The 24,770-nt window shown below is 36.1% G+C and overlaps 1 protein-coding gene across 3 annotated transcripts in view; it reads right to left on the minus strand.

Moving 5' to 3' along the window:
• Positions 1-5,307: 5,307 nt before the first annotated feature.
• Positions 5,308-24,770, minus strand: part of mtus2b (microtubule associated tumor suppressor candidate 2b) — a 37,712-nt gene continuing 18,249 nt past the window's right edge. For 2 of the 3 annotated variants that reach the window (XM_017490229.3, XM_053687484.1), the window contains 11 exons: positions 24,031-24,177; positions 19,683-19,781; positions 17,457-17,650; positions 11,820-11,886; positions 11,429-11,643; positions 11,223-11,328; positions 9,918-9,991; positions 9,658-9,756; positions 9,339-9,458; positions 7,933-8,030; positions 5,308-6,965 (listed from right to left, as the gene is read on the minus strand). In XM_017490229.3, the coding sequence (XP_017345718.1) occupies positions 6,758-6,965; positions 7,933-8,030; positions 9,339-9,458; positions 9,658-9,756; positions 9,918-9,991; positions 11,223-11,328; positions 11,429-11,643; positions 11,820-11,886; positions 17,457-17,650; positions 19,683-19,781; positions 24,031-24,177 (1,427 nt within the window). In that variant the 3' untranslated portion in view covers positions 5,308-6,757. Of the gene's footprint in view, positions 6,966-7,932; positions 8,031-8,972; positions 9,011-9,338; positions 9,459-9,657; positions 9,757-9,917; positions 9,992-11,222; positions 11,329-11,428; positions 11,644-11,819; positions 11,887-17,456; positions 17,651-19,682; positions 19,782-24,030; positions 24,178-24,770 lie in introns of all 3 variants that reach the window. The other variant, XM_047161411.2, reaches the window with a different exon arrangement.

A 24,770-nucleotide genomic window follows, 5' to 3' on the forward strand; every position in this document is an offset into this window, starting at 1 on the left:
ATTTTGGGCGCTCTGGGAGAAGCGCCCTTCTGGGGGGGGACTCTGTCATATAGCAACGAGGGAACTCTGGACTTCATTTCCCAGCAGAAATAATAATAATTAAATAATATAAATAACAATTATTTGATTGTTGTTTTTGTAGCACTTTAAGAAAATATTCTACAAAGCATTTTACAGAGCAAATATTTTACTAGATATAGCAAAATAGTTATACTGAATATATAGTGCCTGCGGCCGCAAGCTTATGGCCGAATCACAGCTGCACAGATATTCAGTATAACAGCATGATTGCGAGTGTGATATTTCAGTTTTATAAATAAGAAATTAATATTGAGTAACTAACATTTTGGCCACAATAATAATTTGTTTATTTTTGCTCAGCTAGCAGAAATTTATCCTAAAGAAGCCACATGACCTGTTTCACACGTCCATTCTTCCTTTTCACCTTCACCTGGCGAGCTTTCATACAGTATTCTAAGTCAGAAGTTATATTTATGAAAACTGTATCATTTGCTATATCCACTGATGATGTCGGTAACTCTACTGTAGTAACGGTTTCAGTGGGACTGTTGCTAGAGTTGGAATTTTATGTGGCGAACAAGCACAGTGATTCAAACAGTGAAACATCCCAGTATACAGTAGTTATACTAAATATAAGCACTCTTGGAATGCTGCTCATCCAATCAAATCAGTGGACCAGAGCTAACTGTTGTATAAATAGCATACAGGTCTTTCAGGTTCACATTTATAGTCAGTATATCTCCTACAATGTTAAACTGTAATGCTGATTTACTTACAATTACCATAACTATGAAAACTAGATCATAGCTACAGTATACTGTATTGTACATTTAGCTTCTCGATATGAAATTAGTTAATTCACACCTTCAGTTTGGGGATTGGCCATCACTGATGACTGTGGATGAACAGCTGCTTCAGGTTGATAGAAGATATATAACAATAATTATGACTGAAGAAAAGAGTGCTTATTCTCATACTCACCTCTTTCATAACTTGAAAATGTCTGCCATCTTGTAGGGAGTCCATTGTCTGGTTTGTCCTGATTATAAAAGATAATGATGTGCCAATACATACAATACATACTGTGAGGTATGGAGGCAGATTATTAAATAATATACTTATTAAATAATATACTGGTCTTGTGCTATCTTCTAATATATTCTTTTTCTTGCCTGGTGAATAACATTCACCTTGTTGTCTAATTATTCATTTAACATCCAAATAGATAAGAACATAGAGGAGACTAGAGGTACGCATACAGAACACATCTGGGTTTTTTTTATTATTTAGTTTGTGTGTGCAAATAGTAAATGGTCTGCTTTGGATAAAAGTGCTTTACACTGGTTCTCATTCACCCTCACACAACATGGTAGCAGAGCTAGCAGAGCTTGCCCAAGGACACTTCGGTATGTGGAGTCACATGGGCCGGGAATCAAACCACCAACCCTACGATTAGTGGACAACCCGCTCTACCACCTGGGCCACAGCCACCCCACAGTGTGTGTTTGATCTGCATATCTTTGCCTATACAGATCCTCAGGTCAAATACAATATTTCACTGCTGATAATTAGGAGCTGAACATATGGGTTTAAAAAATAAAAAATTACTTTACCTTTAATTTTACAGAGACGTCCTATTGAGATCGAATGATCTGTTTTACAAGAGAGACCTGGCCAAGGTGGCAGCTATGCAAACTCACAAAAAAAAAAAAAAAAAAAAAAAACACAACATGTAATTAAACACCGAATTATTTTACCAAAAACAATTACACAGCTCCTTCACCACATTCTTTATGATTGCCTTAAATTCAACAATAGATATAAGTGTACTCAGATTTAAATCTTTCTGCAATTTATTCCACGTCCAAGGTGCATAATAGGAAAAAGCAGTTTTCCCAAGATCTGTCAGAACCCAGGATACATTAAAAAGTAGCCTAAATGTCTGTTGGCACAGTAAGTGCAATGGGTAGTGTTTTTGCTTCATAGCTCCAGGGATCCCTGTTCATTTCTGTGCATATTGTCTCTGTGTCTGTGTGGGTTTCCTCCCACCTCCCAGAAACATGTAGGTAGGTGAATTTGTTGTGACGTCCTTCTTGTGTGAATATGTGAGTGCACAGTCCAGGGTGTATTCCTACCTTTTGGACTCATATACATCCTGACACTTATTCATTAATTCAAATTAATGAATTGTTGCTGTACACTTCGGTGTAGGCTTTATTATTTACATTTATGGAATATTGCAGACACACTTATCCAGAGCAACTTACATCTATCTCATTTATATAACTGAGCAGCTGAGAGTTAAGGGCCTTGCTCAAGGGCCCAATGACAGCTTGGTGGCACTGGAAGTTGAACTCACAACCTTCCAAACTAAAATATTGTATTAAAACTTATATCAGGATTTCTATAATTGTTCAAAGTGCTATATAAATAAAAATTGACTTGAAAAATACAATGCTATGGTACTGTGTTCTTTTATTTATTAATTTATAAACCAATACATTATTGGATTTATTAGATCATACATAGCTGCTGCCTGCTGTTATACCATATAATATAACTAGATTACGATCCTTGTAAACTGTAAATAATGATATCATTCCTTCTTTTAAAAGTGCCTGATCCATGTCCTTGAATTTGCAGTTAATTCCAAAGTGCAATATATACAAAACAGATCTTTCTGAATACAGTCTAGCTCCAAACTGTAATCTAATCTATACTTATATGGTTTACAACAACTTAATACAACAAAATCACAGCTTTAAGACATGCTCTCTTTTCAGATAAAACATATAAACAAATATAAATGTTACAACCTAATTTAAAACACAGAAACCGAGAAGGAATAATGCACAGTTCAACCCTTGACTTCAACTCTATTCAGATTTTAGTTTTAAAATGAAAATGCATTTCTATGGGATACTCTCTCTCTCTCTCTCTCTCTCTCTCTCTCTCTCTCTCTCTCTCTCTCTCTCACATACACACACAAGCATAAGTAATAAAATCATGACAGGCTACTGGAGAACTGGATCCAATGTAATTTCACAGTTTGACACAGATGGATCAAATATGAAATCATGAAAACATTAAGCAGTATTTCTCAATCTCTCTCGATTTCTCCACAGTATGTTTAACTGATATGTTGTTCTCTAGTGATTTGTATTTTAAATATAACAATTTCATACAGTTGAAATGTGTAAGTTAAAAACAGATGTTGTTGCTATTATTTGTACATCTATAGAATTTAAGAGCCTTCAAAAGAACCTTCTTAACCTGAGATTAAATTCTGACTGGGATATATGATTATACATAATACAAAATGAAATACAAAAAAATAACTACAAAAATAAAAAATACTGAGCTCAACACAGAGAATGAGACAAGCGGTTTTAGCTTTGGAGGTTTGTGGGATTGCCAAAAATGAGTAAACACTGACCAGAGATATTGTCTGGTTGAGCTAAATATGATTTTGTACTGTAAAAATCTACAGCAATTATAGAAAAATTAAGTACACTTACTGTATACTGACATTTGCAAATAAATAACACAATTCATGATTAATAATAAATTAGCTTAAAACATAAAGGAGTCAAATATTTTACCTTCTCATTCCCACATTTGCTTTTGTATCAGTACATCACTCATATAGGTTCAGGTATTTGAAATGTCTATAGTAGCAGCCAATTTTCAATTAATAATTTATCATTAGTTTCACTGGAATGGACGTACAGGCAATGGAACATAGGTTGCTGTAACTAATAACCCTTTGGCTCCCAGTCTCAGTTCCCAGGATTTATTCTTAATAATCTGATTTAATGGCTAGTTGTTAAGCCCTTTATGAGCTGGTTTGTATGTGTTTGTGTAGCAGGGAAAACAGAAGAAAATGTGAATATGATGCTCGAATAGTAAAAAGCCTAAATGAAGATTGGAATTTTTCTTTTCGGAAAAGCATTATGGCTTTGAGTTTGTACATCCTGAAAGTCTCCACGGTTAACCAGAAGCCCAACTAACATAACATAATTTCAATAATTGACTATTACAATGCTAAAGTACTTACCGTGCCTCCAGATTTCTTTTGGTACTCATTTTAAACTTAATGTTACAGACAGTAGTACATCACTGAAAATATTAACCTGCTAGCAGTTTCAGCATAACGTATTGTAGCTCAAGTGCTAACATTGAGGTACTAGCATTATGGTATTATCTTGATATACTTTCATGTTAGCTTAGCAACATTCCAATGTAGCCAGGTCTGTCTCCTGACATGATGAAATGTCTTCAGTGTTGCCTTAGCAGGTAAATGGTATATAAATACAACATCTGTGTTCAAACGGAAGACTTGTTTAGCAGGAGGTTTGTTCAGCATACAATCAGTCCATAAGAGGAACAGCAGTGGCAGTTTGCCTGAATGGAGGCTGACATGGAGTTCTGTAAACTTTTCTGACCAGAAGATGAAGGCATGAACTTTTTTTTTTTTTTTTTGCACTGAGAAGACAGTAGTCTTGAGAACAGCCTGATAGTGAAGTATATTAGCATAATGTAAATTATTCAAATGTAAACACTTTGAACGTATTTTACTTTTCTCACTCAATATCCAATGTCAATCTGTGTTTAATATTTTTTTGAACAATGAGCTCATGAAAACCATAAAATGTTATGGAAACAGAGAATGAATGAGGAACTACTTTGGTTGTATAAGAACAGTGATGGTCATTATTTTTCCTCACTGCCAAACAATAAGGACTATACAATATATTTGAAGGGGAAGAAATATCCATTTTAAGTATGTGTTCTGTGTGCATTAGTGTGTAATTCTTTAAAGAAACTGAATGAATAATAATTTACAAGAATTGAAAATACGGTTACTATCTGTGTGGAGTTTCCTGGGATGTTTATTATAAATAAATAAATAAATTTAAAATAATAATAATAAAAAAAAGGTATAGGCAGCTGCTTAGGACCCCCAGTGGGATTCATGAATTTTAAAGAATTATATGTGCAAAAAAGCACACCTTTCTATCATAGAGTTCTGCAGGGATGAGAACTGCAGGAATGAGAACTGTATTTTTGTAGGCCAACCCGGAAGTTAGCATCACCCTGGTTTCCTCGGAAAAATTCAACAGGATTATTTCACTGGCTTTTAGATCATTACTGAAAATAAGATCTGTGGCCAACAAAAGTTTATTATCCTTACATGTTTTATATATATATATATATATATATATATATATATATATATATATATATATATATATATATATAAAATTATTTTTTTTTTTTATCAAGCCTAAATACAATCGCCAGAAATGAAAATAAATAAAATAAAATAAATAAAGTTAGTCTATAAACGAACTACACCACGGTCGCATGACTTCAACGTCACAACCGCTAAGCTTCTGACAACTCAACAAACAAAAAAACACCATAATTGGAAAATACTATAAATTGATAAATCTACAAGTTGGAATGGTTTGCAAGAGCGCGAGTATAAACACAAGGCTGCAGTAGATGAGATTTACTGTTCGGCGTGATGACGTCTAATGTCCCCGACAACCTCTGTAGTCCCATTTAGTCACTTGCTAGCAACCGTCCTTTTCAAGACACGTAAAAGCTTTTAAAAATCACGAGTAGGTAGTACTAATGTATTTTATATCGTAGAATAAAGCATGAAAATATCTTGAGTTTGTGTTAACCACAGACCTTATTTCAAGAATTTAACCAAAAACCCATTCAAAAAACCCATTGACTTCGGGACGCTGAAACCGGAAATGCAAAATTGCTAACTCATTTCCGGGTTTTAGGACTCATTCCTGCACCACGCTATTTGGTGAAAAGGTTTATGCATCAGTCAGTTCGAGGGGGCCCCCTTGTGGTGTGAAAAGAATAGAAACTGCTTTTTAGGTAACAATATATTATAGATCTTGCTCCGTTTTCCAGTTTTCATATTTTGCAGGCATATTTTAATATGTATACGTTAATATATATTTATTTTATTTATTAAACTCCCCTCATCCAAGATATATTGATTCTTTTCATTCTTATAAATAAAATAATATAACCGGTGAGAGTAAGGAAGGGGTGGGGAGTGTCAGGGGTGATCCTGACCAGGATAAAGCACTTACAGGAGATGAATGAATGAATGAATGAATGATTAAGTATATGAATCTTGTATCTTGTTTATGCTTTCATTTTTACTGTTTATCCTATATAAGCTGCAAATGCTAGTCAAAGCAAAGCTTGACATACAGGCACCACAGAACCTAATTAAAACTGCCAATTTGCAAAACATGCCAGTGGTAATTAGTACTTCATTATGCATGATACAAGTAAGGTAGAAAAATCTGCAGCTCAAAACTGGCTGTGTTCATGTTTATATATGATGGTCATTAAAATTTGTTAAAACGAATAAACTAATGGGTTATCTGTCCAAGTTCTGTTATACTCAAACTGTATTACACAGAGCCCCATTTGTTCATCCAGAATTAAAATGTGTAAGACACAGATTTACAGAGGGTTTAGGGGTTTGAATTCAGACACACTCCTCCTGAGCCTCCTGAGATAACCTAGTTATCAGCACCCACTTACAGCACATACAGCTCAACTGATACAGTCTATAACACTACAGAAAGCACCTTAAGTGTCTGCTTGAACTTACGCTTGATAAAAGAGGGTACAGTTGAAATGAAATCGATGAAAAGACAGAGAGAGGAAGAAAGTGAAAGAAGGATAGTGGGGTTCATCTAGGAAAGGGTGGTAAGTGGGATGGTGAGCCAGGGCCTGGAGAAGGTCGATGGAGTGGCGACTGATTTGGTGACATGTGTGGGCTCAATTCGCCCGTCTGCAGACGCCAGAGCAGCTCTTCATTTGTGCGACTCAGGCGCTTTTTCTCATTACTCTCCTTCTCCACGTACTCCTGCAAGTTAGCATTCTCTTCTGACAGTTGCCTGAGAGAATGAGGAAAATGATTAGCTTGATGCAAACTACATCCAAGATAATAATGTAACTAATATACCAAAGGCTTTCATTTATCTAACTGTTTTCATTAACCATTTTAAGTCACAATTATTGCCAGTGATAACATAATTGTATATCTACTACTATCTGCCCGTGTACCACAATACGCTGAATTCTTGATTTTGAAAATTCTGATCATTTTCTGTGACAGCAGCTCCGACAGTAGGTAAAGCACAGCTTTACATTAATGCACTAATACATTATTGTTTTCGATAGAAACAACTCATACAGGGACTTGTGCAGCAGGCGCTCCAAATGAACTGATGTGTGTGTAATCTTTGATACGGTGAAAGTGTCTGTGAGTAGACATTTATTTTGAAGTTTTAAAAGGCATCTCCAGTGTCAGTGCTTTGTAACAGTCAAAGCTAATCTGTATCTTTTCTGACATGAGAAATTCTTCACAATGGGGGACTTTGCACTTTCTCTATTTTTCTTGGTATTATTAACTTCAAAAGAGAGAAAAAGAGAGGCTGGCGCTTCTATAATACAAGTGATAGCAGGAACTAACTTATTTTGTGGACCTTCCACAACATTAAACGCAACTGTAAACTGATCAAATTTACAACTTCATTCTTTCTTTTTAAAAAAAAAAAAAAAAAAAAACAGTATTGAAAAACTGCTGTGGTATAAGAGGAATAAAACATTTGACACATGCTGTTAAAGTAAATAATAAAGTAATCAAGTTCCTTTGGTCCTATAACAGCATGCCCCATCACATTTTTTTCTTACATAGCTCACAGATATAAAGTGCAGATTATAAAATTTAATTCAACCCCATGTATGTTTGTTTTTGTAGGATTTAGGATTTTAAACATATACAATTATTTGAAGGTCAGAATAATCATTTGGAACATATTGCGTCTTTCAATAATCTTTAATGTACAGATGTGTAGAGACCTGGACATGGCAAGGTTGAGATCTATTCTCGCCTTAAGGTCCTCATTCTGCTGCTGTAGCACCTGAACACGCTCCTCCAACAAGGCATTTTTCTGGGCCTGTACAGACACACATAAAAATGTGCTTCTTCAGATCTACAGATATATACTAAAAGAGCATTGGAATTAGGCTCAATATTGCACAATAAATTTTATCATTTATTTATTTTTTTAAAATTAGAATGATCAGAATAGGTATAAACCTTTAACTTGGTGATTCAGTCCTGATTGTTGTAGCTGTTGTTGTTGTTGATGTTGTTGTTAAGAACAAGTCAGTGTTACAGTTTTTGCTGAATAGTTATGTGTGCCAAGTCAAACTGAGATGCAATGCTATTCGGCACGTTCCAAGGCTTCTTTAAACCGCAGTGAGATTTTAGAGATTGTGAGCTTAAATGAATATTACATAGTTGACATGTTGCTCAAATTACTTTTTTGTCAGTAATCTGTGAGTCCTTTTCACATTCTTTTTTTTTTCTCCTGTACATGAGCTTGTAATTGTAACCTGTGATTGCTGAATTGTTTAAAGCAGTATAAGCTCAAGCCACAGTAAATAAAAAAAAAAAATACTGATTGAAAGCTGAATGTAGTTTATCCTTATAAAGTACTTTCTTTGTTAACTCTCCATAAGCAGGTAATGCAGTGTTGTTAGTCACAACATAACCATAAGATACTTTCTGCATCATATGCTTGATGTTAGTCTTGCAAGCCAGACTTCAGGCATCCATAAGAGAGTCTGGTACATTTGGTCCAAGAATGCCCAAGTTTACAGAAAGAAGATAGTATGGCTGACATTGTGATTACCCACAGAACCTATCATATGGTTTACAAAAAACAAACTCTTTTAGACAATACAAATATCATTTAAAAATGGAAATGAAAAGCTCATTTTGTCACAGTATTTAAAAGTATGTTTTCACAGTGGAAATTTCCAGATAAGTGTAAGATAGCAAAATAAGCAAGATAAGTGTACAAAAGATATAAGATGCTTTGTAGATTACGTACCATGAGGTTATCAGGTTAAAACTAGCTTGATGTAAACACTGGATGTAAACAAATAAACAAATACCATATTAGACAAGCTCAATTCCACAATGCAGTGTGACGTGACACTGATTATCAATCCCCACAAAAGACATGGACTGGCTAGATGCTAAAACAGAACCTTTACGGCATTCGACTGCCATTTTGGTCTGTTAGCACTGTAAGACAAAATCTAATACATCCGCTTGATTTGATTCTAATCATTTTACATTGATACAAGGCACATGAGTTTTGAGAAGTAATTCTATTTGTTACCACGGTTACAGCCCTGATCATATGAATATGCTTTACTTTCACTTTTTCCTTTCCTTCTGTAGTAACACTAACCAGTTTCTCCAACTCAGATATCTTGACTTCTTGTTGGTGGATCTGTTGATTCTTCATCTCCAAAACCTCTTTGAGACTTTTTAGATCCTCTTCTATGTGCTGATAAGGGGCCAAAGCTTCCTGAGTATATATAAACACAAGCATACACATTAAAATATGCCTCAAGATATGGAAACTGGAAAATAACTTTGAGAACATGTTTATAGAATGTATTATATATATATATATATATATATATATATATATATATATATATATATATATATATATATATACACACACACACATATATAAACGCAAGTGAAGATAAATGCAGTACCACAATCTGTTCATCTGTACTTCTGCGCAGCGCCTCCTCAAAGCGCTTGGCTCGGTCGCTCAAGCTGCGGTTCTGAAACGTCAGTGTGTCCACCTGATCCTGAACGCATCACCATAAAAACACACACACACACACACACACACACACACACACACACACACACACACACACACACACACACAAACAAACACACTTATCACACTGGGTGTCAGAAAGAAAAGGAAATGTATGTGCTTGGACAGTAAAGGCAGTTTTTCTACCTGCAGAGACAATCTGAGTTTTTCAAATTCTTCTTCCAGAGATTTCTTCTGCTGTTCGTGTGCCATCCTGAGATCTGAAAGAACAATCTCTGTTATTACTAATGAAGCCATGAAATAAAAGTAAACCAGAACCAGTTAAGTAAGAAATATAGCACAACAGCGCTGTAGACTACTTCATTTCGCTTATATCTCGACAACTTTCCAACCAATTTTTTTATTTGTAAAACACCTTGCAATTTTTATCCATTTATAATTACACTTAATATAATATTAATATAATATAAAATTTACTGCATACACGTATATATCAGCTAAAACATATCAGCTAAAAACAGTTGACACTTCACCAACATTTGCGTCTGTGATTAATTCTCTCTTGAAGACTTTCCCCATGCCATAAAATTAAAGGCAACAACTTTACATCTGACTGTTAAAAAGTCTTCAACGATAATCCAGAAGCTTGGAATTATAAGCTTCTGTGTGTTTAAAATATCAAGCTGCAAAGTTCTGACCAGCAACAAGGTCAAAGCATTTACTTTTCAACTTCATATATAATTTTAAATACTCTGAAGCAATATTTTGCAATTTAAAGACTGGTGTGCAAATAACATACTTATTAATTCATGTAAAACAAGTCAGATAGAACCTTATAATCCCTTGGCCTTTTGAAAATGTTGACTATAGAATTTTTCACGGTTAAAGGACAATTATTTTTAATGAAGCAGAGCATCTGCTGAACAAGTCTCTTTGAATTCTTTATTAGTAAAGAGACTGAGTGCGTTAATATTTACCTTTGTGTTGGCATTGCTTATCCAAGCCATACTATTGTAGAAAAAACTCAACACCTTCTGACCAATCATTATCAAGAATTCAGCACTATGGTATCCATCCCTTTTCCACACCGCTTATCCTACATAGTGTCGTGCGGGAAGTCTGGAGTCTATCCCAGGGAACTCGGAACACATGTGGAGGACACTCTTGTTGAGGTGCTAACCCATTGCGCAATCACACACACATTCACACACTACAGACAATTTGGAAATGCGACTCAGGGTACAACGCATGTCTTTGGACTGGGGGAGGAAACTGGAGTACATGGAGGAAACCCCCAAAGCACGAGGAATACATGCAAGCTCAGACAGGGCAGAAGCAGGATTCAAACCCCCAACCCTGGAGGTGTGAGGCAAATGCAACCCGCTAAGCCAGTGTTATGGTATAACATTTTATTTGTAAAATGCTAACTATATCCTCCGGGTTTTCATTATTTATATGGTTTAGAACTTATGGATTTCTCAAAGGACTCACTTTTGACTGTCCTAGCATGCTCCTCCTGTAGAGTGGCCAGTGTGGCGTTATGAGCAGCCTCCATCTCCAGCATGGCCGCCTCATGGTTCTCGGTCATCTCCTCCACCTGACAAACCATATTATTATTAAATCTTGGGATTAGAGCTTGGGAGAGCTTGAACATGTGTAGAAAAATACTGGCTTAACGGCTGATGCATGTGTCTGACCTGCTGTTGGTGCAAGGAGCTGAACTGCTCTAGCTGGCTGCTCTGCTGTTGCTGCAGAAGCTCAGTTTCCTTCTGCTGCTCTTCTCTCAGACTCTCCTGCAGATCCTGCAGTTCCTTCTCCTGCTCCACCTTCAGTTTCCTCAGCTGCTGCTCAAAATTGCGCTCCAACTCAGCCTTCTCACCCTGCAAACGCTCCCACCGGCCCACGCTGACAACTACAGACAACAACAGGCAGATTTACATTTACAAAGAAGGGAGTGGGAGATTACGTACAGAGTGTGTGTGTACCTATTTGTCATCTGACATGATGACATCATGCTACCATTTCAAGTGCTCTATCTTGCAAGGGTTTTTGTACAAGGTGAATCAAAGCAGCCTCTTCTCCACTTACCCACTTCATCCCTGATCCTGGAAAGCTCCAGGGACAGTTCCCTCTCCTTCACCAAGGCAATCTCGTTCTGCAACACACAGACATACGTAGAGGAGCATAAATTAGTATATACAAATACAAAATAGTCTTACCAAAAATAAATGAAATCCTGAAACAGATAACATTTGCAATTAAATGAAATATATTGAGTTCATTAAGGACTATTCCCAGTCTGTAATAGATGCTGAGATGGCTATATGGTAACCAAACCTGTCCAGAATATGACTGTAATATTTCACAAAGAATATCTTGCACTGAAGAAAAAAAAAAGTGAAACAATCTTGAATATTTTAAAATTTAATTAACATTTTTCATCATGATATTATGATACAACTAGCAGCCATTGTTTCTCATAATGAGACATAACACATTTTTTATATTTTATACAAGATATTTTCACTTGCTAAGATTTAATATTTTTTGCAGTGTGGTTTCTCACTAATATTTATTTTTCACTAATATTTTAAACTAGGAAATTCCATTCATTCCTAACTACATAACCACATCCATTGTTATAACCACATATATTCCATTCAATTTAAATGTCCATTTATTCCAGCTATAATTCCAAGACATTTTTCATAATTTTATTTATCCATCTTTGCTGAGCGTGCCAATATTTCTGTATCTGACTGTATCATAAGTCACTGAGAATGTCAACTAAGTAGGATTTTAACATGTGTGGAATACTTAATAATTGTGATCCCAGTAAAAAATGAAAGTGAACAGAAATACTCAAAAACACTCTTCCTGATTCACATGTCTGTTTGCACAAATGCCATGTAATCAACTAACACAGTGACACACAAACAGTATAAATATCTCATAGGGATGAAAATTAGGTGGTGCTCTATATAAAGATAAGCAGGATCTATGTATATTATCTATTGCATTAGAGACATTGCTACATAATCAATGTCAATGTTAATGCATTTTAGTATACAGTTATTCTTACAGAAAATTCTAGTGCATCATAATGAATCAAACACTAATGAACTACTGAACATTCTAGCGTATCTTATATATAGTCAGAAACGTAGAAGTAATATTTTCTAGGTCTTAAAACGTATATATATACAGGTTATACCAGTTTTTTTTCAGTTAGGTCTTTGCAGGTGCAATCTCCCACACATCATCTTTGTAAGCAAAATGCAGGGTCATGACCTACAGTATTACCTGATTTAGTTTGGTAACCTCTGGGTGTGAGTTTATTCACATCATTCTTCCAATCAGATCTTTTTATTCATTTATTTATTTTAAATATACTTGCTAAGACTTGCAGGTCGTAAAGAAGCCTTTTCATGAATATAAATCCCTGATTCCTCTGTTTTTTTTCCTACTAGAGACCATTTGTGTTGGACATGACAGAGGCTGTTTCAAGGACACTGTTCAAACCTATTACCGACCCCATAAATTCAGTCCTATAAAGGGATTAAACCCCCAGCACATCCGCAAATGTGAAGGCACTGCACATAACCATGTAATATTGAATATATGATTATATTTCAACCTGTAAAGTCAGTGAAGGAAAGGAATTTGTAAAAATGAACAAAAGTGGAAATGAGTGATTAAAGATGATGAACAGTGAGAAGGATCACTAGTATGGTTTCACTATATGGCTTCAGGTGTCTGAGGGTAAACATGGGGCGTGATCTGATCTCTAGCATGTCTTGAGGACAGCCACAACTGCTAATCAACAAACACAAATACCACACATAAAAGCTCACACATAATTGAATTCACACAGATAGAAGCAAAAAGAAGTACACAAACTACATCAAGAACAATCTCTGAATCAGTCCATGCACACAATATACACACAGACACAGATGCACGTACACACAGGCATCCTCCCTGAGAGTGCAACTAAAGCAACGCCTGCATTACCCGTGTCCAATGAGCATCCAGACAGCAAAACAGGGGGAGAGACTTAGAGAAATAGCATATACTGCAGCTCTGGCCCATGCTAATGCAGAAAAATAATGAGAGAGAATAAGAGAGAGACAGAGAACATGTGGGGAGGGTGATATCATGCAAAAGAAAGAGGAGAACGCCAGCATCCCTTTAAATAGCCTTACCTCATCCCTGGCATCATAGCACGACAGCTTTGGCAAGAGCTACCGGCAAACGCCTATATCTCAGCTTCTCCTAAGACACCCTTACCTCCCTCCCTCTTCTCTACCTTCTCTCTCTCCCCCACTCTGTATCTCCCTCCCTCCCACCCTCACACCCTCATCTTCTCTGCTTCTCACACACTGAAATGCACACAGGGTCTCGTCCGTCGACTGAAAAGCGGAAGTGGATGAAAGGGGGAGGGATGGAGAAATGGGAGGATGAGATCGATAAAGGGCTGTTCTAGCCTCTTGCAATGCATGATTCAACAATGTCCACAGGGAGCCGAGACACATGCAAAGCAATTAAACACAATGGGAAAGCATCAAAGCCGACCCCACTCTCACAATAGCACCACAGAGTCTTATAGGTCATCCTCAGTTCACAACACTCTACCCTGAATAAAAGATGTCTTTATACTTTACAAGAAGACTGCAAGAATCAGTTCCACCAGTGATAGGAACAGTAATAAATTCAATTATCTTGTGAGTTAATTGAGAGACAAATAAACAGAAAATAAATAGCAGAACATGCAACAAAATCAGCAAAAATACAAAGACAAAAATGGAAACATTGAGCAATAAAAGAATATTCTACACTGCTCATCTTATAGAAGGAAGAATTATTAGGTTTATTAACTGTAGTAAATGACCATGGGAGCAGCTGCTGCTGTAGTGATTAGTCAGTGTAGGTCCTCAGACTAATTAACTCCTCCACATGTGTTTTATTATATTTTCAAACCAAATCTATATGCAAGATAAAAACCCTGAGAAAAATCTAGCATTTTTATTATACATAAACATTAGTATAAAAAAAACACCCTCACATACTGCTACCACTAATTCATATTAATATTAAAATATGTTTAATGATGAGTGAATGAATGAATAAATTAATGAATTAATTGTTCTTCTTGCTTGCCATAATTTTTTGTAAAGAATTTTTGCTACGAAAGTTATTACTATTACACCAATACTAAATTTTAATGTTTACAGCAATTGCCAAGTTCAATCAGTGTATTTCATTCTACTTTACTGGAACAGTCTGAATGTAATTTAATCAGAACAAATCTTCTATAATTACATGTGTAGCACAATACATATTTATGTTTCATAGTTAATACTAGCCCTGTGTTAAGGTAGCACTAGCACTGTCTATAATAATTAATCATTATTTATTATCAAAGTGCTCATTTATAGTTGTTTAGTTAGTATCTAAGAGCAATCAGTTAATAAGTTACAAGAAAATATAGGTTTCCTTATTTAATTGTTATTCTGTATCATTTTGTTTTGTCTGTGGCAATAATAGTGAATCAACTATAACAAAGTATAATAATCTCTGGGTGTTCACAACTTTTGAATGTCAATGTATTTGCAGTAATGCTGCATTTAAAAAAAAACACAAAAACCCCCCACAAAAAAAAAACAGTGATTTTATATATATATATATACAGTGAGGGAAAAAAGTATTTGATCCCCTGCTGATTTTGTACGTTTGCCCACTGACAAAGAAATGATCAGTCTATAATTTTAATGGTAGTTGTATTTGAACAGTGAGAGACAGAATAACAACAAACAAATCCAGAAAAACGCACGTCAAAAATTTTATAAATTAATTTGCATTTTAATGAGGGAAAAAAGTATTTGACCCCCTCTCAATCAGAAAGATTTCTGGCTCCCAGGTGTCTTTTATACAGGTAACGAGCTGAGATTAGGAGCACACTCTTAAAGGGAGTGCTCCCATTATCAGTTTGTTACCTGTATAAAAGACACCTGTCCACAGAAGCAATCAATCAATCAGATTCCAAACTCTCCACCATGGCCAAGAACAAAGAGCTCTCCAAGGATGTCAGGGACAAGACTGTAGACCTACACAAGTCTGGAATGGGCTACAAGACCATTGCCAAGCAGCTTGGTGAGAAGGGGACAACAGTTGGTGCGATTATTCGCAAATGGAAGAAGCACAAAAGAACTGTCAATCTCCCTCGGCCTGGGGCTCCATGCAAGATCTCACCTCGTGGAGTTGCATTGATCATGAGAACAGTGAGGAATCAGCCCAGAACTACATGGGAGGATCTTGTCAATGATCTCAAGGCAGCTGGGACCATAGTCACCAAGAAAACAATTGGTAACACACTACGCCGTGAAGGACTGAAATCCTGCAGCGCGCGCAAGGTCCGCTGCTCAAGAAAGCACATATACATGCCCGTCTGAAGTTTGCCAATGAACATCTGAATGATTCAGAGGACAACTGGGTGAAAGTGTTGAGGTCAGATAAGACCAAAATGGAGCTCTTTGGCATCAACTCAACTCGCCGTGTTTGGAGGAGGAGGAATGCTGCCTATGACCCCTGGAACACCATCCTCACCGTCAAACATGGAGGTGGAAACATTATGCTTTGGGGGTGTTTTTCTGCTAAGGGGACAGGACGACTTCACCGCATCAAAGGGACGATGGACGGGGCCATGTACTGTCAAATCTTGGGTGAAAACCTCCTTCCCTCAGACAGGGCATTGAAAATGGGTCGTGGATGGGTATTCCAGCATGACAATGACCCAAAGCACACGGCCAAGGCAACAAAGGAGTGGCTCATTGAAGAAGCACATTAAGGTCCTGGAGTGACCTAGGCAGTCTCCAGACCTAAATCCCATAGAAAATCTGTGGAGAGAGCTGACGGTTCGAGTTGCCAAACGTCAGCCTCGAAACCTTAATTATTTGGAGAAGATCTGCAAAGAGGAGTGGGACAAAATCCCTCCTGAGATGTGTGCAAACCTGGTGGCCAACTACAAGAAACGTCTGACCTCTGTGATCGCCAACAAGGGTTTTTAAACCAAGTACTAAGTCATGTTTTGCAGAGGGGTCAAATACTTATTTCCCTCATTAAAATGCAAATCAATTTATAACATTTTTGACATGCGTTTTTCTGGATTTTTTTGTTGTTATTCTGTCTCTCACTGTTCAAATACAACTACCATTAAAATTATAGAATGATCATTTCTTTGTCAGTGGGCAAACGTACAAAATCAGCAGGGGATCAAATACTTTTTTCCCTCACTGTATATATATATATATATATATATATATATATATATATATATATATATATGTATGTATATGTAGATATATATACATACATACATACATACATATATATATATATATATATATATATATATATATATATATATATATATATATATATATATATATATATATATATATATATATATACATATACACAATATTGTAACTTTAACATGACAAATAAGGAAAACTAATTATTTGGAGCGAAAATAGCTTTTAACATCTGATCAACTCCTGGCTGTTACAGGTACCAGCAATGTTAGATGTTATTAAAAACACATTTTGCCCGTGATATCTCAAGAATGTGTATTGAGACTTTGAGAATGTATTACAATATTGATATTGTAATAGTCACAGGTGAATGAATAGCAGTGTGTGTTTTGCTGGTGTAAGTGTGTGTTACCTTATGGCAGAAGTGCTGAGTGGTAATTGCCAAGACGTCCATGCAGATTGAGGTTTCTCCAAGTTGGGCCTGCAGGGCGCTGATCTGCTTGGCTTGTTCCTCACAGCGCTCTTTCAGCCCCTGTACCGCTAGGAGGCGTTCATCCAGTCCCTCCGTCTGGCCTCCGAGACGCGCCACACATGACTTCTGACGCACTGATACACAACCATACAAATGGGAAGTCAACTTTATTACCATTCCATCTATATAAAAACATGGGATTAAACAGTGTGTCTCCAGGATCAGAGGAGATGGAAAGGGTATAAAATAAAAGAACCACACTCTACTTGCTAACAGTGACTAAATCGTTTACTTCTGTAATTAAAGCCTCAGAATTTGCAGTGTAAAAAAAATCCCTTGCTAACTTGGTTAAGTCAAGTGTTAAAAATCTTGTTTTAATCTTTTTAACAGCTTTGAAAAGACATTTAGTAACATAGATGTAATCCTTAGCACAACACAATTCATGAACCACAACACAATTCAAGAACCACACTCTACTTGCTAACAGTGACTAAATCGTTTACTTCTGTAATTAAAGCCTCAGAATTTGCAGTGTAAAAAAAATCCCTTGCTAACTTGGTTAAGTCAAGTGTTAAAAATCTTGTTTTAATCTTTTTAACAGCTTTGAAAAGACATTTAGTAACATAGATGTAATCCTTAGCACAACACAATTCATGCTAACTCTGTAAAATAGCAATTTTTAGTTTAATGTATATGCTGGGTTACAATTAATGGCAGCCATTTTTCATTCAGTCAAAGTTTTCAGGCAGCTTTTGCTTATTCCAATTCGAGGGGCAAATGCTCTTTATGGTCATCACATAGAGATCATGGAGGTTATCTACAGAGCATCACATGCACCATTCCCATTGTAGACATTCCAATAATTCTGTTCCATGAAAGATTTGCCAAACATGGAAGACTAAACAACTGCTTTAAATCAGGAGTATAATTATAAATGTAAGGGAACTGCTAGTCTCATAGCTAACAGTCATATTTATGTTTGTAGATTGCCAAAAGTCATTTCATGTTCAAAATCAACTAGCTAACACAAGGCAACCTCACAGCATATGTATCCAGAGTATGTGGAAAACTAGTTTGCTATGGTATTGGCAACAGAACAATAGGTACTGCTACATGAGTATCCATCCTCAGGTAAGCCAATATACTAGCAAAGCACTTAAGGGTGTCCTGAACCCTACTCCTTTTTGGTTAAAATAAATAATTGGAGGATGCTGCTACTAATTCGGTGGTCAAATTCTGGCAAACTGCCAAAAGCACATGACATATCAGGTATTTTGGTAAATTGGTATTTTCTGCAAATAATATACTTACACACCTACTTCAAAAGAAATGTTACTTACCGTGCGTTTTTATTGAATTATCTTCCTACAGAGATTACTTTGGGAACGAGCCAGTTTAACAGCAGGCCTAAACTACAACCACCAATTCCGAAAAAGTTGGGACAGTATGGAAAATGTAAAAAAACAAACACCGGATTCCTTGAATCTTTTAATTATATTGTGCACTGTAGAAGGTGAAATGCCCAAGATCCTACTGATTTGTCTTTGGCAAATACACATACAAAAAACATGCACAAGTATTGATAAGTATTAAGAGGGGGGGATGGGCAATTTACAGTAATCTAGGAGGTATGGATTACACATAAAACACTGAGTGACACAGAATACACATAAGAGTGCATGAAAAAAGCAATAGTCTGTGTGGATAAGATTTTAAAAATGCAAATGTCCATGTCTACAAAACCAGAAAGCACACACAGTTCACAGAGATTTTATCCCAAGTTTGTCACAGTTGCCTGGTTATTTATATGTCGATGAAATTAAGGTATCTCACTATAAGTCCACAATCAAACACCCAATATCACATCTATTACTATTATATCTTTCACTTGTATTTTACATCACTAATTATGAATTTATTATGGAGAGCTCAACTTTTCTTGTCTAATCTTATTTAGTTATACATACACTAAGGTGTGGAGGGACAAGCCTGTGTTCCAGTGGGTCTTTCTTCTCGTAATGTTGCTATGATAACCCCCAGGAGCCATGTGCAGTGTAATTAGATATGAGATGTGTGTGGGAGTGGTAATCAAGATATATTACACACACACACACACACACACACACACACACACACACACACACACAGGAACAATGATGCACTTACCAGGGGAATGAGGTTTGGGCGAGACCATTGCAAATCTCTTTGGGGAGGACAGAGCAGGATGAGCAACATCTCCATCTTTTTGAAACTCCTTTCTAGAAGCTTATTTACAACAAACAAAGAAACATTAATGCATAATAACCCACTGTAAAAAAAAAAATGTTAGACTCTATTGCTCCAGTCTCAGAACACTGGATGAAAATCCATAACAGCTTTGTTAAAACATTAAATCATATCTATGTTATCATAATACACTATATATCTGAAAGCATGTGGGAAAGATTTCCACAGAAATGTGGGGGGAACAAAAGGGGGGAAGAACTCCATGTTAATGCCCATGGTTTTGGAATGGGCCCATATGTATGGGTAATGAACAAGTATCTAACCCTAGGGCTAACCCTAACCCTAAAGGGAATTTTTTTTAAGTATTAGAGACAAGATTGAAACAATGCTTATGCTTCAACTATATATATATATATATATATATATGTATGTATGTATATATATATATATATATGTATGTATATATATATATATATGTATATATATATATATATATATATATATATATATATATATATATATATATATATATATATATATATCACTGTGCAGAAGTCATAGGCAAATGCAAAGAAATGCTGTAGAGCAAAGATGCCTTCAAAAATAATGAAATGAAATGTTTCTTGATTTAAAAAAATACTATAAAGAACATTTATTTTTGTGCTGGAAAACTAATGTTTGGAAATCTAAAATGTTTTTGTACGGACTCGATAATGTGGAAGTCATAAAGTAAAACTCCATAACAAAGTTTGTACTAATACAAAATAGTTTGCCTAAAACTTTTGCACAGTACTATATACATTACCCCGTATATTGCCCGGTTCAAAAGTTTAAATACCCTTGATTCTTAATACTGTGTGTCGTTACCTGGATGATCCACGACTGTTTTTTTTTTTTATTTTATGATAGTTGTTCATGAGTCCCCTGTTTGTCCTGAGCAGTTAAACTGCCCATTGTTCCTCGGAAAAATCCTCCAGGTCCTGCACATTCTTTGCGTTTCCAGGATCTTCTGCATATTTGACCCCTTTCCAACAACAGCTATATAATGTTGAGATCCATCTTTTCACACTAAAGACAACTGAGGGACTCGTACAACTATTACATAAGGTGAAAACATTCACTGATACTCAAGAAGGCAACACGACACATTAAGAGCCGGGGGTGTAAACTTTTGAACAGGATGATCGGTGTCAATTGTTATTATTTTGCCTTCTGGGAGATATATAGATATCTTATTTAGCGTATGAAGGGCAACACTAAATGAAAAAACAAAGATCTTTAAACAAAACAATAACAATTTACACCAAAACAAAAGAAAATACCTTCATAAGAAATGATGAAGGTTTAAGATTTAATATTTAAAGTTGAGGTGAGGTGTATAATATAAACCTTAGCATAAGTTTTCATCAACATGGAACATTCAACACAATCTTTTTTTTAAGTATTTTTCCGCAATGGATCTTCCATCCTTTTAACAGAATCAAGACAGTTTTTGCGATCAATAATTCATTTTAGTATTATTTTAATCTAAACATCTATATAAAACTGAAGTTCCTTATTCATCTGCCTTTTACAAATGATTTTTCTATCCCTTTTATGACATTCATGTCGGTTTTATTATTCGATGCAGTGCTAAACCTGACTCTAACTGGTTTTCCAGAACTCTAACACCCAATCAAACTTTCACTTAAATGTATAGGTTTGAATGAATCATATGTCGCCATTACATTGGACGCAGGATACGAAAGGATTTATTCATGTTATCTCAGTAGGTCTCCCTTGACGCAAGACCAGACTGTGACCAGTAGGTGGCGCACCTTTCCCACATTTCCAAACGTCTTTTCTGCTACAAGCACTGCAGCAAATCTAGTGAAAAGCATAACTAGCTTAGCGCTCAGTCACTGTTCCACCACTAGATGGCACTTTTTAGACATCTTTAGAAGCCTATGATGCAGACATACCCAACAAATTTCACCTTCGTCATATGAGCAAAAGTGCTGACCGGCTGTGTTAGAATCCTCTGAGAAACAGTTTGTCCTCTGCCTTGACCATGCTCTTTGAGAAGCCATGCACATGATTCTGTATTTATCCTTGATGCTTTGCATGCACTGTTTTAGAATTAAATAAATAGTAACATTTTCGGAGCTAAGGAACGCTACATGGTCATGCTATAAAATACTTGTGAATATTACAGGTCCAAGAAATAAATTCAGCTAAATTCATACACCGCAGATATGTAAGACAGTGATTAATTACAACAGCATGACAAAAACATGAGTTTTGACACTTCATTCCTTTGAAAATTTAGTCCCATCGCTAAAAGGGAAAAAAACAGCTTAATGTGCCTCATCATATACACTTTGTTTGACAATCCAAAGATTATTTTTTAAATGATGAATGTTATTGCTGGTGATGTTATTGGTGTTATTGGTGTTATTGTAGTTGTTGGTTGTGTTATTGTAGTTGTTGGTTGTGGTATTATTGTTGATGGTGTTATTGGTGTTATTGCTGTTGGTGGTGGTGTTATTGGTGTTGTTGTTATTGTTGGTTGAGGTGTTATTGTTGTTGGTTGTGGTGCTATTGTTGGTGATGTTATTGTTGTTAGTGTTGTTGGTGGTGGTGTTAGTGGTGTTGTTGCTGGTTGTGTTATTGCTGTTATTGTTGTTGGTTGTGGTGTTTTGTTGTTGTTGATGGTGGTGATGGTGGTGTGATTGGTGTTAATGGTGTTGTTATCTTTCTCAAATTCTCAAGGCAGAGAAAACAGACAGAGTGCATATACAGTATATGCAGTCAGTGATGATGTAATATGAAGTAACAGAATGGTAATGAAAAGAAGGAGGAAGGATGAAGCTAGACATACACAGCAGCTGTAATAGCAGCTGCATGACTACATGTCTGCACAGCCAGCATTCTTTGCATTACCCAGTATAGGAATGACACCTGCAGAAGTGGAACAGCCTAGAACACTAAATATATGCTCTTACGCCCAGCCATTACATATGGGAATAAGATTACAGGGCACTAACAGGATCAGTGTCTTATTAGGTTGTGAAAAACTACTGATGACAAAGAAATCACACTAAGGGCCTCTGAGGCACAGTTTCATACACTGTGTGTGACAGGGTGTGAAGTGTGAATGCTACCATAGTGACAGTGGCATGTTCCTGACAGCACCAAACCACTCCAACTGACATCCCAGCCTTCAATGTGGTCCTGTGGCTACAGTTTGAGCGAGTCAGCAGAGAGATAGAGACAGACACCTCTCCAAAAACCCAATCACTTTATAAAGACTCCAACACTGCTAGTTCAACAGTGTCTTCATGATTTGGATATTTGCCTGGTGTACTGAATACAAGAAGCCTACATGTTTGCACACACCATGTGTGCACAAAGAATAATAATAATAATAATAATAATAATAATAATAATAATAATAATAATAATCTTATTGGCACCCTTCTATAATCTATTACCTAATCTTATTGACACCCTTGAAAAGAATAGGCAAAAATTATTATATCTATTATAATATAAGAATTACACAAAACTCAAATTTTTCAGTAAAACAATTTGAGAAACTATCAAACTTTTTTATAACAAAAAGTCATTCTCATAAATATATATCAATTTGCAGTATATAATACTATTTTGTCTCTAAAAATGTGTGGCAATTTTGATATTTTAACCAAAATTGTGTTTTTCAGCCTGCAGCATACTTTGACACCTCAACATAATATTAAACCATAACTATACTATACTATACTATACTATACTAATTTTTAATATACTGCTTTCTGTCTCCAGGAATATTATTGCCCCATTTCTATGGTATATAAATATAGAGTTGCACATGGATTTGTAAAATCCCTATGCCATCTACTGTAGCACTGTTTGGAAAACAAAACAGACAGATGGCTGTTGAACAAGTCACATAATGGAAATACAAATACGTAAGGACTTAAAAGTCCCATTTTCTACAGTCAGGAACAATGAAAAGAATGTTTCAGGAGTCTGGGACAGTTGACGATTTGCCAGGAAATGTACACACACACACACACACACACACACACACACACACACACACACACACACACACACACACAGAGAAACACACACAGTGAAGAGGATGGTGTAGGAGTCACAGAAGATGGTCTTTCAAAAATATTGGTCAGTGCAGCCATTGTAAATTAAATAAGACTAAGATTATACACCAACCCATGAAATATCAGTGGCACGGAGTCTTCATAATCAGACTGTTAAGACACATAGCCTTAGCGAAGACACTCACCAACAGGCGAATCCTGCAGTGGAGGCACCATAGAGCGGCGGCTTGTGTTATGGGCACTTCCACAGCTAGCTCGTCTACCGCTGCCACCATGACTGGGGGAGAAAGGAGTACGAGGCACAAAGGTCTCCTCATTTTCACTGCTTTGACCTACAAAGAACAAACACAGTCTGAAATATTATAACACATGAAGTCCTGACTCTACTGCATTCTCCCTGCAGTTTCCAGATTATTTCCCTAGACTGTTCACAGTCTCAAACAAAAAAAAACTGCTGGCTCTGTGTTCTGCCAAAAATGAGGCCAGTATTAAGAACACTGACTCATTCCCCATGCTATTCACACTAGTAGGCAAAAGCTTGCATCACTATGTAAGTATTAGAGAAGAGAGAGCTGTGACTCAACAGACTGCCTTCAAATGAATCTGAACACATAGCAAGATCAAATTATTAAATTCAAATTAGTGACAGAAGTTTAAATTCTCTAGTGGAACCTCTGGTGAATAATGTACTAATAAAGAAAAAAATCTTATTCCACACAATGTTAAGCATGGGTATATTTTGTAACATGAACCCCAACAAAATAGCACCATTCCAAATCCACCAATTCCACTAATCAGACCTTAGATCTGAATTATGCTAGATGCATAGCAGATGTAGAGCAGATCAACAGACCAAAACAGGGAGATACAGAGATACTGCAGGCCTGACAACTCAACATGAAATACACATCAACAAATTACAGAG

This window comes from Ictalurus punctatus, chromosome 17 (assembly GCF_001660625.3).
Source record: "Ictalurus punctatus breed USDA103 chromosome 17, Coco_2.0, whole genome shotgun sequence".
Lineage (NCBI taxonomy): Eukaryota > Metazoa > Chordata > Actinopteri > Siluriformes > Ictaluridae > Ictalurus > Ictalurus punctatus.